The sequence below is a fragment of the Equus quagga genome, chromosome 7 (genome assembly GCF_021613505.1).
Source record: "Equus quagga isolate Etosha38 chromosome 7, UCLA_HA_Equagga_1.0, whole genome shotgun sequence".
Classification (NCBI taxonomy): Eukaryota; Metazoa; Chordata; class Mammalia; order Perissodactyla; family Equidae; genus Equus; species Equus quagga.
The window spans coordinates 2,077,970-2,092,665 of NC_060273.1; the positions used below are offsets into that span (position 1 = coordinate 2,077,970).

Sequence of the window (14,696 nt, forward strand, 5' to 3'; positions counted from 1 at the left end):
AACAAACGAGAGTAGCAAAATGAAAGTTTATTAGCTTGTGCACAGGAGAGGCACGAGGGAGCCAGTGCAGAAAGGGGCAGGTGACTGGCTGGTTAGGGAACGAGATTGTGAGGCTTTTTATTAGGCAAAGGTTGGGGAGGAATGCCTTGTCATGGCATGTAGAGGTGGGGTTGTGCTTGCGCCTGCACTGTCATGTAGCATGCCACTGCATGCGATGCATGTATCATTAGCATGCTAGCTCTCCACCCCTGGGTGTGAATTTTACTATGCTAATGGGGCTAAGGTCACCTTCAGTGGACTCTTGGGTGCTAGGGTGCATGCGTGAGCCCAGGAAAGTCCAGAGGTTGCAGAATGTGGATCTTGATGGCCTCTATCTGATCCTCCTAGCTTACCAATTGGTTAGGGGTCTTATCTTGTTAGGTCAGGGGCCTTGCAGATGTCCCTGTCTCATTAGGCTGGTTCTTGTCTCAGAGGGAAGGTGCATTTGGCCCCAGACGTTGTCTGAACAGGTAGGTGCAGCAAGGAAGAGAAGGGAACAGATCCACGGTGCTGCTATTTTGGAGGAAGGAACCAGTGTGTTTGGAGATGAATTAGATGTCGGGGGAGGACAGGCTTAGTGACTTGGGATGGATGGATGGTGCTGTGGATACAGTCTGCAAGTCATTGCTCTCTCTTCACGTGGTGTTCCCAGCCAGTGGGTGGTGACTCCTTTCCCTCATCCAGTCCCTCTGGCCTGGTCCAGGGGAGTCAAGTGTGCCCCTAACACCTCACCCTGGGCTGAGGGGTGTCTGAGGAGCTGGGAAAAAAAGACCGCCCAGGAGGAGCAGCCTGCCTCCTGAGTCCCTCCACTGAGGCACCAACATGTTCCTGGGGGTGGGGTTGGCAGGCAGTCATTCTGGGTCTGGGTCCTTCCTTTCGATTTACATTTGACTGGAGGTGGGAGGGTGGGGGGCTTTTTAGAGCAAGTTAAATTCTCTGTGACACTATCATATCTGCCATGCCCAGGCATGGAGGGTAAGTGGAACAGAAGGGGGCCCCTGGCCCTGCAGCAGTGAAGGGGCCCAGAGGGTCGGCATGGGGGACTGGTGGCCTTGGTGGTCCGGGTACGCAGCACATGGAGGTCTGTGAGGAGGCCTTGGCAGCACATGGGAGCCCCACACATCCTGGACCAACCATCAGTATTGCCTGAAGTGCCCAAACCAAAAGTGACACTGACACCCTAGGTGGGGGGGGCAGGCCAGTGACCCCACTGTGGTGAAAGGAGAGTTTGGACACCACCAGCTTAGCTGACAGACCCCTCTGCTTTTTTTTTAAATGCTCTAAAGTAATACAATTTGGCATGCATATAAATGTTAACACATTTTATGTTAAATCTAAAAGCATGATTTATTCAGACACATGAATTTACTCAAATTTGTTTCTAAATTACTGATTTTTTAAAAAATATTTTATTTTTTATTTTTCCTTTTTCTCCCCAAAAGCCCCCAGTACATAGTTGTATATTCTAGCTGTGGGTCCTTCTAGTTGTGGCATGTGGGATGCCGCCTCAGCATGGCTTGATGAGCAGTACTAGGTCTGTGCCCACGATCCGAACTGGCGAAAGCCTAGGCCATCGAAGCAAAGTGCATGAACTTAACCACTCGGCCATGGGGCCAGCCCCTAAATATTACTGATTTTTGTTATCAGCTGTTGGGCTTTAAAATTTGAGCATCTTGGCTTTTGCCATTTTGAGGATCAGCAGAATGTTTGGAAGAAACATGAGAAAATAAAACTCTGGAGGCTTCCCCCAGCCTTCCAGAATTCCTGGCTTTCTGCCCTCTCAGCCCCTAGTGCCAACCCTCTGAGCCCGTGGGGGCTGAGGGCCAGGGGGCTGAGGCCTTGGGGACTTCAGGAGGTGTCTGGCCTGGGTTTGGTGGAGGGGGTGGGACAGGGCTCCTGTGAACAGGGCATCTGGTAACGGGCCCCAGGCCTGGAGCTCTATGCCATAGGCATCCTGCAGGCTCTGACCAGTATCTGAGCCCTCCTCCCTGTCCTCCCAGGGCTGAGGGCCACCTGTCGGCGATGTGGGGTTGCTCTCATTTGAGAGTACCCATGTCAAGGCAGAATGTTCCCTCTGCCTTCCTCTATGGGCCTGATGGCCTCTGTGATGTCTGCCCTTGGAGGCTGGTGACCCAGGCTCTGAGAGGGTCAGGGATAGCCTGAGATATACTGGAAGTCACAGTGGGCCACCCAGGAGCCTGGAGCAGGCATTGTGTCTCCTTGTAAACCATGTCAAGGAAGCACTTCTACTCATTGCTGACAATCTCTGTGCCAAGGGCAGGTGTGGCCCAGCCAGGTGGAAGAGAGGGGTTTCGGTGGGGTCAGGGAGGTTGTGATGTCTTGGTGACCTTAGGGGAGGCATTAGAGGAAGAGTCAGGTCCCCAAGGCCTGGCTCCTGTCTGGGGGTGGGTGCCTGCAGCCCCTGAAGAAACCTAGGAAGAAGGAGCCCAGGAGGAGGTCCTGGTCGGTCCTCCTGGGTGGCCAGGCTGGGTCTGAAAGGTCCAGCCAGCCAGTGAGGGTCTGGAGTTGTGAGGCCTCCCCGGCTCCAGGTTCATGTCTCTAAGATGTGGGGGATTCAGGTCCTGAGGTCCCCCCAGCAGGCACCTCTGGACTCTGCTAGGAAGTGCAGGCTGCTCTCTGGAGGGGCTGCAAGGCTGGGGGGCTGCTGAGCTGTGTGCTTGGAAGCCTGTGCTGTGGGCTTGGGAACGTGTGCTGGTTATCACATGCCCAAAGCCCTGTGTCCATTTCTGCTCCAAGGAAGTCAAGAATAATGACACCTGAGCTACCCACCCTGAGGCTGTCATAGGGTACAGGGTGGGGCCCAGCCAGAGCCGCATACAGAGCAGGCTGTGGTGTTGCTGGGGCTCTCACTGGGGCCGAGCCATCCTGGCCTCCAGCCCGGCCCCCTGGTCCCCCCTTGTGCCATCCACAGCCAGTTGACTTGGAGCTTCTCTGACTTTGGAGGCGTCTGAGGCGGGCATCTGTGGGGTGTGGGCCGGGCCCCAGGAGTGGGGCCTGGGCAGCCCCGTGTGTTGAGGAAGGAAGGCAGGGCCCCCGCTCCCTGGGCCCGACCCCATAGCTTCAGCACTTCCTCCTGCCTGCCCAGGCCACATGGGCCCATCAAGTGGAGATCGGACTCCAGGGCCCAGGGCTGTCCTGCTTCCTGGCTGCCTCTCCTGGGGGGCCGGTGGGGACTCGGACCTCTGCCTTGTTGCCCATTCTCAGGCAGCCTCCAGGCCCACCCGCCCTGAGCCCCCTCATGCAGGGCCCCCAGGGTGCCCTGCCCTCTCTTAGGGAAGGGAGAGGGGCTGCGGGATCTTGAACATTCCAGGGTTTGGGGTTGGACCTGAGCCAGGGTTCAGGGAATGGGGCCTTATGTCTGGAGGGTGGGATATCGCACACTCAGCCTGCTGGCCTCAGCTGTAGGGTGGGGTGAGTGGCTAACCCCGACTTTGGTGTTGGGGGTACCTCTTGGAGCCCCTATGAGCCATCTCCTCCATGCAGGAGTGGGTGGAGTTTAGCCCCTCTGGGCCAGGTGGGGCCTGGGCTGTCTACCCAGGAACGTCCCTCTTACTCTGGCCCTTAGTGCCACTGACGGCAGTCACCTTCACACTGATGAGACTGTGTGGGAATGAGGGTCCCAGAGGGCCCGGCCAGCTTATACCATGAGTGCTGTGCTGGTCCCCAGAGGTGAGCTGAACAGCAGCTGGCATGAGGTGTCACTCAGATGGGACAGCAGGAATCAGCTGCTCTGGCTGGCAGCCTAGCCCTGGGCTAGCCTTTCGGAACCCTCTCCCACTCATCCCCAGACTCTGGCCCTGCAGGTCTCAGGTCTGACTGGCCTGGGGTCTTGGGACATCAGGTATTCAAGAAATTGATTGAGTTCAGGCCAGGAAGGCCTGGCCATCTCCTCCGCCTGGGGTATGTAGTCATCCCCAGACAGCTTGTGGCTGCCCTTGGATCTGCCTTCCAGCCTCCCCTCCAAGTGCTGGCCTTGGCTTACACCTCCATCTTGCTGGTCTCCCTGCCTTGGTCTTGTCTGCTGCTTTGTGAGACTGGGTCAGGGTCCTCGGGACTCAGGTGACCTTGGCTTCCCCTGGAGTCCTGGGAAAGATCTGGGACTGGAGTTTGTCAAGCAAGAAACTATCCAGTTTGTTTTGCTTTTCTGAGTCCCTGCAACCAATGGGTCAGGGCACTCTGTTGGGGAGAGAGGAGTGGGTGGGCCTAGGGTATGACCACTTCTGCTGGTCAGCAGGGACCCTCAGGGCTTCCTGAGTGGGTGGGCAGGTCTCATTGGCTCAGGTGGATGACTAACGCATGCATGGGGGACCACCTCCTCGAGGATGCCAGCCTGCCTGCTACAGTCGTGGCAGAGACTGCGGTTGTGTCCTGGTATCTGGGTTTTATCTGGCGTGCCCAGCTAGATAAGGGACTGCATGTCCCAGCTCCTTGCACCTGGTGCTGCTGTGTGCCTGTGTTCTGGGCAACAAAATGGACACAGAAGTGTATGACACCTGGGAGCTGTGCTCTCCTGCTGCACCCCCTGCTTCCCACTGATTCCATCTGGAAGCCTCAGTGGCACCATGGACCCTGAGAGGTGACCTTGAGGAGGGTAGCCTGCACCTGGATGGAGCAGGCAGATGGAGTCTGGTTCCCTGAGACCTTGATGGTGACAGAATGTCCGGACTGCCTTCTCTGGCCTTATTACTTGGCAGAGAAATAAACACCTTTCTTTTTTGAAAGACTGTCATCTGGGCTTTTCTGATGTGCGCAGCAAGCCTATTGGAGAGTCTTTATTCCATAGCAGCTGTTCCTATGGCCTGGGGGTGGGGTTCCCTTAGCCTGTGACCTGCTGCCTGGGAACCCTTCCCCACCGTGCAGGCAGTGGGGGGGCTTCACCTCAGCCCTCCCCCTAGCAGGGTCTCCCTTCCCTCCCCATGTGGCTGCCCTCCTCCCTTGTCAGGGCCCTCTCTAAGTTCTGGGTGCAGCTGTCAGGCTGAAGGGCAGTCCCTGTGTCCACCATCTGGGTTTCAGTTGAGCCACACCGTTGGCCTAGGCAGGACTTTTCCACGGCCTTGCTCTTAGCCCGGATGTGGGTGTCTGCCCCTTGGGAGCCCTGGACCAGGCTGTGTAGGGTCTCCTAACTGCTGTTGGGGGCAGGGCAGGAGTTGAGTCCTGGGGAGGGCTGCGCCTGGCAGATGCAGCAGCTGTTTGGGACCAGCATCCCTAGGGACCATCTGAGCCTGAAGGTCTAGAGGAGAGTGGAATAGGAAGTCAGGGGCATGAAGCAGGCTGGCTCTCCTGATGGGGAGTTCAGCTCCGCACCCCTCCCACCCCCCAGGCTTAGAGCTGTCACAGCACAAACCAAACTAGCCAAGGCCGGCGGTGGGAGGTGGTGTCTGAGGCCTCACTCCAGGCTCCTCAAGGACTCTCAGCTCCAGCATCAGCTTTCCAGCAGCCTCCAGATGACCCAGGGATGCCAGGTGGACCCTAACAGTTGTGCCCCTTCTGCTGCTCCTGGGGTCCCTTCTGTCATTCCTGCAGTTGCCCAAGCTCTGTGCTTGGGTGCAGCCATGCACCCCACCCATGGACACCCCGAGTCCTCTGGGCTCTCCCTGACTGTGCTGTGTGCCTGCCCCTTGTCCCCACTGTTGCAGCCTTGCCTGTGCCCATATCCTCCTCCACAGCTGCCATGTCGTCCACCTAAGAAGGCTCTCTGACCATGACAGTTCCTACTTTAGTCCTGCCAGTCTCCTCTGCACTCATCTCTCCACCTCGTCACCCACCAGTGAACCCACCTCTCCCTGCACTGACGCAGTCTGGTTTGGCGTGGGTGTGCCTCACACATGCTGTTCCTTCAGTCCTGAATGCCTTTCCTCATGACCTTTTTTCTGGCATCAAAGGAGGAAAATGAGAACTTTCTCAATCTTTAACATGTGGGCTTAAAAACAAGCCCAGGCTGCCCTGCAGGAGGGCTGTCAGGCATGGACACATGGCCAGGCCGCGATGGCCTCTACCCTCCTCCCACGACATGGCAGATCCAGCCCAGGTGCAGCAAACCGGCAACCACCAGACAGCAGGTTGGCCGCTCAGACCGACCTCTTGGGCAAGGTTTAGGACCAAAGGCACCCCTAAGTTCATTTTTTATAACATGGAACTAAATGATGATAGTTTCAAGAACTTCAAAGGGACTAAAGGAGTTGCTGAAACTATTTGCAGCATTCATAAACTTTGATACTGATAAAAATGCAAATTTGAAACTCCCAAATGAACCAAAGTGATGAAAACAAGTCTTTTCTAAAACTATGAATTCTAAAGGAATGTAAAAGACACAGAGATTCGAATCACAAAAATTTAGAAAGCTGTAAAAAATAACTGCATAAATGAAAAGTGAGCTGACGTTGAAGGAGCATCTTCTGGAAAATGGCTTAAAGCCCATGAGTGGCCCTGGAGCCAAAGGCCTCCTGCCCTGCCAGGTCTGCACCCTCCTACACCAGCCCTACACCCCTCCCTCACTGCAGATGAAGGATCTGTCAGTTGGTTGTTTCTCTAACCTGCTTTGCCCCTTGCAGTTTGGGTTTGTTCCTTTGTACCACAGCAGCGAGTTCTGTAAGTTTACTGGAGAGTGGGAACAACGAGCTCAGGCTTTTGCGTCTGAAACTTGAACAGGAGGCTTGTGTTAGGACTGTGGGTGAGTGAGTGGTTCTGTGACCCCCATCTTGTGTGTGACTCACAGACCCGGGTCACATTTCCTCCCAGCCTTTATTTTCTGGACAAAGTCACCACCTGTTGGGTGCATCCTCCACAGATGGCCACTCAGCCCGACAGTGATCCCTGACTGGCCTCCCGGCCTGTGACTCCACAGCAGGCCAGTGTTGGGAACGAAGGACTGCCATCCCTCCCCTCTCCAGCTGACTCTGGAAGATGCTGGTGGGATGATACTGGGCACAGGCTTGGCTCTGCCTGGTGTAGTGTCCACACTGAGAAGCAGGGACTCCCAGGATGCCCCCAACTGCACAGAAAGCCAAGACCTCAGCGCCAAATCATGGCCAGGATCTCCCTCATGGATGGCAACAGGCGACCTTCTGTCCATTCTGGGCAGCCTGGTGAGCCCAGATGCCGACTGTCCCGCTGGCTTCCTGTGTCACCCCTAGGGAACCTCTGTGCCAAGTGCGAACGTGGAGATGTCACTGGGTGCTCTCCTTGCAAGCACTTGGGGAAATTCAATCCTGGGGTCAGCTGTGGCCTTTACCTACATGGCTCTCTGCCCAAAGACCCTGAGGCTTGCCTGCACGGACTGCCCGACCTGCTCTTGGTTGGGATCTCGAGTTCTGGAGAGCGGGCTGCGGTGACTGCTGTAGACGTGGATGGTGGCATGCTGATTCCTGGCATGAGAGTACTGACATGCCTGGTCCGTACTGTGCCTTGATTCTCATATCCGTCATAGAAAACAGTGATTAGAAATAAGGGTGCAGATTAAGATGAACTCAGAGGGAGAGGACGCCCACCTGTGTGACCGCTCACCCCACCCGTGCCGACTCCTCACAGCCCCTCGTCCTCGGTGGGCGGCTGCAAGTGGGCAAAGCTCAGGAAGACCTGCTCCAGTGAGATCTGGCTCACGGAGTAGTCGTCCACTCCGTACTTCTCCTTGGCCTTTTCCAGAATACCAAACACCTTTGGGAAGCAGAAAAGCCGCTGTTAACAAGCCCAGGGCCTGGTTCCTTGGCTAGTCTGGGAGTCTTTTGGCCGTAAGGGGTGGTAAAGCCCTGAAAGATCCTACTCCTGCCCCTGCCTGGTCCGTGAAGCACCTTCAGGAAGTCAGCCCCAAGGGGTGAGCCACACTCCCAGAGGGAGGAGGTGGGCTGTGCAGGGCCAGCAGGCACAGGAACCGGGTTTCCTCCTGACTCTTCCCAGGTCAGAGTATGACCCTGGCAACCTGTGTTCCCTCTCTGGGCCTGTTTCTTTTTTTGCACCAAGTTTTTCCCAACTCAAATATTTTGGGTGTAAAACTCCAAACCCAGCAGGTATTAGGGTGAGTGTTAGAGCAGAAACTGCAAGTGATTCTTCCTTGGAAAGAACCTAGAATTACCAAAAAAGGCATGACCACTGAAGGGACCTTCCCTAGCTCTAGCTGAGGCCCAGTGGGGCTCGTGCTCACCTTCGCCCAGCTAAGGTCATTGCCAGGCAGGTGATAATGGACCATCCCTCGGTGTTCATCTTCCAGGATGCTGCCTGCATAAAGGAGAGACTGTGTCCCTGTGAAGGCCTAGCCAGAGGGCCAGGAGAGGGTGGCCTGGGTCTACGGAATCTCGGCCCTCATCCCAGGGATCAGGGGTGAGACACAGACGCCCTCTGCTCAGCATCACATACCTGGGAAGGTCAGGTCCACAAATGCCTTGAACTCCTCTAGGACCTTCTGCTGCCCGTCACTCCGGACCTTGGCCTGCAGGGAGTAGCCGCTGCCAAACTTGCTCTTGAGATGCTGCGGGCTGCCCAGGCACTTGAACTGACCCTGTGCCATGATGGCCAGCCGGGTGCACAAGGCCTCACATTCCTCCATGCTGGGGAGAGAGGGTGCTGGCCTGACACAGGGCTGGGGGATGCTGATGCCTGCCTTCCATGGCAAAGCCCCGTGCAGATGGGAGGGTGTTGATGCCCAAATCAGGCTCTTCCCAACTCCCGAGCTCAGAGTGTAGCCCACATGGCAGAGCCTGGGGACTCTCCTCACAGACTCTGCACCAGCTGCTGACAGGTCTTCTGTCCAAGTAGCCCCTCCTGGCCCACCCCTCCCACAGCCTTATCCCAGCTCTTCCACAGACCCACAGAGATGCCGGCTCTACCTATGGGAGGTGATGACAATAGCCTTGCCAGACTCTCGGGCCCTTGCCACGGTGTCCCAGAGCAGGCGCCGGGCCACAGGGTCCATGCCAGTGGATGGCTCGTCCAGGAAGATGACTGCAGGCTCTCCAAGCAGGGCAATGCCAGTGCTCAGCTTCCGCTTGTTGCCACCGCTGGGGGCCGAGGGGCCGTGGGGAGAGGCAAGGCTGCTAATTAGCATGGGCTCCCCGGGTCCCAGCAGAGGACGGGGCCAATGGTCACAAAGTGCCCCAGGTGAGGAGGGATGAGGTGAGTATGCCTGCAAAGCCCACCTCACAGAGTTGGAGGCCCCAGAGAAAGCCATGCCCAGGGCATTGGTCCATGCCCCCAACTAGAGCAGTAACACCATGTCTGCACCTACGGGGGCCTTACAGGGTCCTGATATCACCGCTGGCTGGCCTTGTCTCCAGGTGGTGGGAACCGGCAGGGCAGCCCTCTTACCTAGTGCTGCCTGGGTCATACTACCAAATCCCTGGTCAATCCTAGAACAATGTGTGGGAGCCCGGCCCTGACCTATGTGGCTGCCCCCAGCTCTATGGTAAGAGAGACCCCGACTCCACACTTGGAAGACTCCTGGGGTCACTGCATTACCAGGTCGGGGGCTGGGGGAGATGGGGCACAGGTGCACCTGTATGTCCTGACCAGCTTGTTGGCATGCGGCTCCAGGAGCAGGCCCCGAAGCGTGTTCTCTACGCAGGCACCGATGTGGCGCTCGGGGATGCCCCGGAGCCGGGCGTACATGACCAGCGTCTCCCGGCCCGTCATGTGGTCCAGCAGAGCATCAAACTGGGGGCAGTAGCCGATCCGCTGCCGCACCTGGAGTTGGAACACAGCCCGGAAGGCAGAAGATCAGAGGAAGCTTCTCCAGCTTTCTCACAGTGGATCTGTCCAGGGTGGTCCATCAGCTGGTGCACAAGCTGGACACAGGAGGGGCTTGGCTAGCTCAGGGAGTCCATGGGCTCCCATGCCGCCCACACTGACGAGTCAGAGATGCCAGAGACTAGTCCACTATGGACAGCATGAGGGAGGGTTGGTGCAAGAATGTATTGATTATACAAAGTCATCATCACCATGTGAATATCTGCTGATGAACCGCCCCTCATTTACGCATCAGATGTGTAACAAGCACCTAATGTGTGCTAGGTCTTTTCTTTCTTCTCCCTCTAGTCAAAGAGATGTTCGCTGGCAACACTGTTGCAGTGGGGCATTGCCTGGTCAGACAGCGTGGCAGCTGGTCTCTGAGCAGGTGGTCCTGTTCATTCAACAGAGCCAGGACGCTGCACAGCCATCTCCCTGACTACCTTCAGCCACTGGAAGGGGACAGGGGAGCCTGGGTTCTGTGGATTCTAGAGATAGGGTTTCTTTCTCTTTGCCCTCCTTGGGGTTCTTAGGCTTCCAGAATTTGCTTAATCAGTTTGGAAACATTCTTCACCATTGCCCGGTCAGTTATCACCTTCCCACATTCCCTCCTTTCCTGCTGGAGCTCAGATGAAGTCTATTTAGAACTTCTCACTCTCTCCTCCACTTTCTAGATCACATTTATAGTTTTCTCTTTCCTGCATATATTTTCAATCTTGCTTATTTCTTTAAACACAGTAAACACAGCCGTTTCATAAGCTGGGTCTGGTGATTGCAAATCTGCAGTGGTGGGCTTGTTTCTCCTGGGGGCCCTTGTGTCTGCGGGTTCTGGTTGGGAGGCCCTGTCTCCTTCATTTTTAGCTGCGCATGGCTCATAGGCCTTGAAACACTATTTAGTCGGTGGTTCTTCAAGGTCTAGGACGAAGCCCTTCCTCCAGAGAGGGTGTGTGCTGCGGTCTAGGGGCACAGCAGACTAGAAGCCCTAGCTGCCAGTTCAGGAGATTTCAGGAGATGCTGTCACTCACAGGAATGGGCTCTTCTTCGTTCCTTTTCCCGGCTCTGCTCAGCACACAGGGAACCTTCCAAGCAATCCCCAGGGTTGGTGGGAGAGGAGGGCAGCCCGGTTCATCCTTACCCTACAGGGTTGCCATTTGGGTTCAGCCCCACGTGGGGAAAGTCTCTTATTACACTGCCACAGGGGGGCCCTGGCCTTTGTTTCTGCCCCCTTCACTCAACAAGGCCCCTAAACCCAAGCCTGAGTTGCCTGGAACACAGTGCGCCCTCTGTGCAGTAGTGCCTCTCAGGGCTCACAGATTTTGACCAGAGTTCCTCTCCATGCTGCGGGCTCTGTGACGCTCTTACCGATGTGGTTTATCATTGATGTTTTATCCAGCTTCTGGTTCTTGGCAGATGCACGGTCTGAACAGTCCAGGGCTGTTCATTACTGTGAGTCTACACACACACACTAAAGAGAGCCTGTTCTTTGGGGCAGTGGGGCAGTACTGTGAGCACTACACCCCCAGGTCCAGAGAAGTGGCTTCTCTGGGAGGGGCCCAGTCTCAGGCACCAGGCAGGTCTGGGCCCTTCTGGCCGAGGGGGCCCTTATCTTTCTACCCTTTCTCTCCTCTCCATCGCTTGCTTAGCTCTGACCCCTGGTCACTACCTCGACCAGCTGTCCATGAACTGTGAGCCAGAAACAAGCCCCATCCCTACCTCCAGGGTGCTCTCTCTTCCCATCTCCCTGGTGGCACCCACCTTCCCGATGTCAGAGCTGATGCTATAGCCCCCGACAAAGGCGTCCCCAGAAGTGATGGTCTCCTCCCCAGTCAGCATTTTGAAAGTCGTCGTTTTCCCAGCTCCGTTGAAACCTAGCAAGCCGAAGCACTCCCCTTTCTGGACTGCGAGGGAGATCTTGTCCACGGCAAGGAGGGGTGCCCGCTGCTCGTACACCTGCAAGGTACCCAGGAGAAAAGAGCAATGGGGAGGCCTGGAGATGGCAGAGAGCCAGCTTCCAGACAGTGCAGGCCGACCCTAGGAGGCCCAGTGGAGTGAGGGCCCACCTTACCTTAGAGAGCTCCTTGATAATCAGAGGTGTATCCAGCAGAGAGTCCAGGCTGGGGGCCAGGATTCGGTTCCTCTCGTCTACCACGTCCTGGTCTTCAGGAAGCACTGACGTCCGAGTGTACACTTCCATCTAATTGTTGCGAAAAAAGACTACGACTGAACTCCAGCCAGAGGGCTCCTTTTCCATGGGAGAAATAGGTCACCGGGACTGCTCCCTCCAGCTCAGCCCCACGTGTGCTAACACAGACCTTTCACAAGGAGAGCAGGGTGGACTTCAGGGCTGAAATTCACATTAAGGAGAGAAAAACTGCCGAGGAACAAGGACGGCGCAGGACTCATGGGGTAAACTAGGAGACTCCTCTGAGGGGTGTGGGAGATTTTAATAACATGGCCAGAAACTCCTTAGAGAAGTCTTAATATTTTAGAGAAGCCCATTTGCCCAGGGTTAATCTGTACATCCAGGGCAGTCTCAGCAGGTTTTGCGTGTGTGTTTGTGGGATGCGATGCATGTGACAAACACAGGGCACCGGCCCATACTGCCTCTGCTGAGACTGAGGACCCCAAGGCCCCAGGCTCCCCAACTCCACAGCTTCAGGGTCTTGGGACTCAAGAGCACCTGGTGACGTGAGGACCATGACTCCTTCCTAGGCTGGGAATGCTGAGGTGGACGTGCACCCTGGCCATGGCCAGGTGACAAGGCCCTCCCTGCATGTGGGCCCAAGGAAGCTGGACTGTGGTAGGAGGGCCACTCACCAGTGCCCGCCGCCTCCGCAAGGCACAGATGCAGGTCTTCAGCCTCCACAGCAGGTCCGTCTCAATGAGGAAGAGCAGGGTGAGGTAGGCAAACCCTGAGGCAGCCATGGAGGTCACGAACCTGCCTACCCCAGGGGCGTTCCATGCATAGAAGTTCTCCTGGTACTGGATGTCTGTGTGGGCAAGGAGAGGGCACTGCACCCTGCACCCCAGGCGCCTCTGTCTAGGCCCACCAGGCGCCTGCACCCTGGCCCTCTTTTTTCTTTTTTTTAAGGTATAATTTTGGTGAGGAAGATTAGCCCTGAGCTAACATCTGTTGCTAATCTTCCTCTTTTTTTTCCTCCCCAAAGCCCCAGTACATAGTTGTATGTCCTAGCTGTAAGTCATTCTAGTTCCTCTAAGTGGGATGCCACCACAGCATGGCCTGACGACCGGTGTGTAGGTCCACACCCAAGATCCAAACCTGTGAACCCTGGGCTGCTGAAGGGGAGCACGTGAACTTTACCACTTGGCCACGGGACTGGCCCCCACCCCGGCCCTCTTGACAGAGGCTGAGAAGGCACAGGGTCCATTCATCTTTGGAGAGTGTGACCCATGTTTGTCACTGCCACATGGAGCCCCAAGCACTTCCCACGTTTCAGGGCAGTTCCCGCCTTTTGAGGGGCACCTATGATGAGTGACTGAGTCATGCCCTCACTCGCTCATTCACACACTGGCTTCCTCGTGTCATGGACTGCACTGAGAAGTAGGACAGGTAAGATGTGCCCCCCTCAGGTAGTCAGGGTTTAGAGAGGGGATGGGCACGCAGCAAAGCAATCCCAAGTAGGTCCTATGAGGTAAGGAAACGGCTGGAACAGAGCAGAGACTGAGCCTGTCTGCGGGACGTACAGGGCTCACAGAGGTGACAGCTGACCACCTGCTGAAGACTGTTCCAGGCACAGAAAGGGCATATGGTGGGCTGAATGGGAGCCCCAGAAAGACAGGTCCACATCCTAAGCCCTGAAGCCTGTGAATGGCCTTACTTAGAAATAGGGTCTTTGCGGATGTAATGAGTTAAGGTTCTCGGGGGAAGATCCTGGATTTAGGGTGGGCCCTAAATCCAATGAAAAATGTCCTTACAAGAGAAAGGCAGAGGGACATTTGAGATACAGGCACACAGAGGAGGAGGCCACATAAAGACAGAGACGGAGACTGCAGGGATGCCGCCCCACAAGCCAAGGAATTCTGGGAGCCACTGAAAGCTGGAAGGGGTGGGTGTGGGTGGGATCAGGTGGAAGCTGGTCAAGGAAGTGGGGACTGCCCTGTGTGTCTGAGAGCTGTGGAGGCAGTGAGGGGTGCCCAGCCCAGGTTTGAGTGGGGCCTGGGCTGACCTCACAGAGGATTAAGGGTCAGCTAAGCAGGAAGGGGGAGCACATATCATTGGGCGGGGTGGTGAACGCTGTCTTCTGAAGACCCTTCTGGTGCTCACACACAGGGTCTCTCAGTGCTGGGACCAGGGACCTACTTAGTCACACCTTGGGCCCAGAGCCCCCCAAGAGAGCCCCTTTGTGGTAACGAGGGTCGTGGGGATGCTCTGGCCAGTCCTCAGGGAGAAAGCGGAGAGGAAGGGGCTGCCCTGAGGGAGGGCCCAGGATACTCACTGTATTTCTTGCAGTAGTGGGCCGCGACCTCAGAGGAGGTGCAGTACCTCCTTGTCTCGTAGTTCTCGTAGAAGCTGCTGACTGCCATGCCCAGACAGTGGTTGGGCAGCACCAGGAACACGCGGTCCAGTGTTCTGGAAAGTTCTTCTAACTTTACCGCTGTGGAGAGAAGGCACAGAACAATTAGTGCTGGAAGACATACCACGCCTGCCCCCAAGGACAGCTCAAATCAGGGGAGGCAGGCTCCCGGTGTTGCCTATACACTGTGTGTGGGGTGGGGCACCCGGCTGGGCATCCCCCATTGATCAACCACCAGGCCTTGCCATGACTGCACTTCCTGGGGGGGGTGGCCCCAGCCACTGTCAGAGCTGCAGTAGAGGACATGCAGATGCCAAGGCAGCTGGCCAAGCAGGGCCACCTTGAACACAGGGACTAGAGTGTGACCTGGCCTGGAGCCCATGTTGG

General features: G+C 56.3%; 1 protein-coding gene across 4 annotated transcripts in view; it reads right to left on the reverse strand.

Moving 5' to 3' along the window:
• Nucleotides 1-6,782: 6,782 nt before the first annotated feature.
• The window catches only part of ABCA3 (ATP binding cassette subfamily A member 3), a 52,015-nt gene continuing 44,101 nt past the window's right edge, over nucleotides 6,783-14,696 (reverse strand). For all 4 annotated transcript variants that reach the window (XM_046666849.1, XM_046666847.1, XM_046666845.1 and 1 more), the window contains 9 exons: nucleotides 14,232-14,390; nucleotides 12,592-12,764; nucleotides 11,840-11,968; nucleotides 11,530-11,724; nucleotides 9,545-9,732; nucleotides 8,880-9,050; nucleotides 8,410-8,600; nucleotides 8,198-8,271; nucleotides 6,783-7,713 (listed from right to left, as the gene is read on the reverse strand). In XM_046666849.1, coding sequence (XP_046522805.1) covers nucleotides 7,582-7,713; nucleotides 8,198-8,271; nucleotides 8,410-8,600; nucleotides 8,880-9,050; nucleotides 9,545-9,732; nucleotides 11,530-11,724; nucleotides 11,840-11,968; nucleotides 12,592-12,764; nucleotides 14,232-14,390 — 1,412 coding nt within the window. In that variant the 3' untranslated portion in view covers nucleotides 6,783-7,581. The remainder of the gene's footprint in view (nucleotides 7,714-8,197; nucleotides 8,272-8,409; nucleotides 8,601-8,879; nucleotides 9,051-9,544; nucleotides 9,733-11,529; nucleotides 11,725-11,839; nucleotides 11,969-12,591; nucleotides 12,765-14,231; nucleotides 14,391-14,696) is intronic.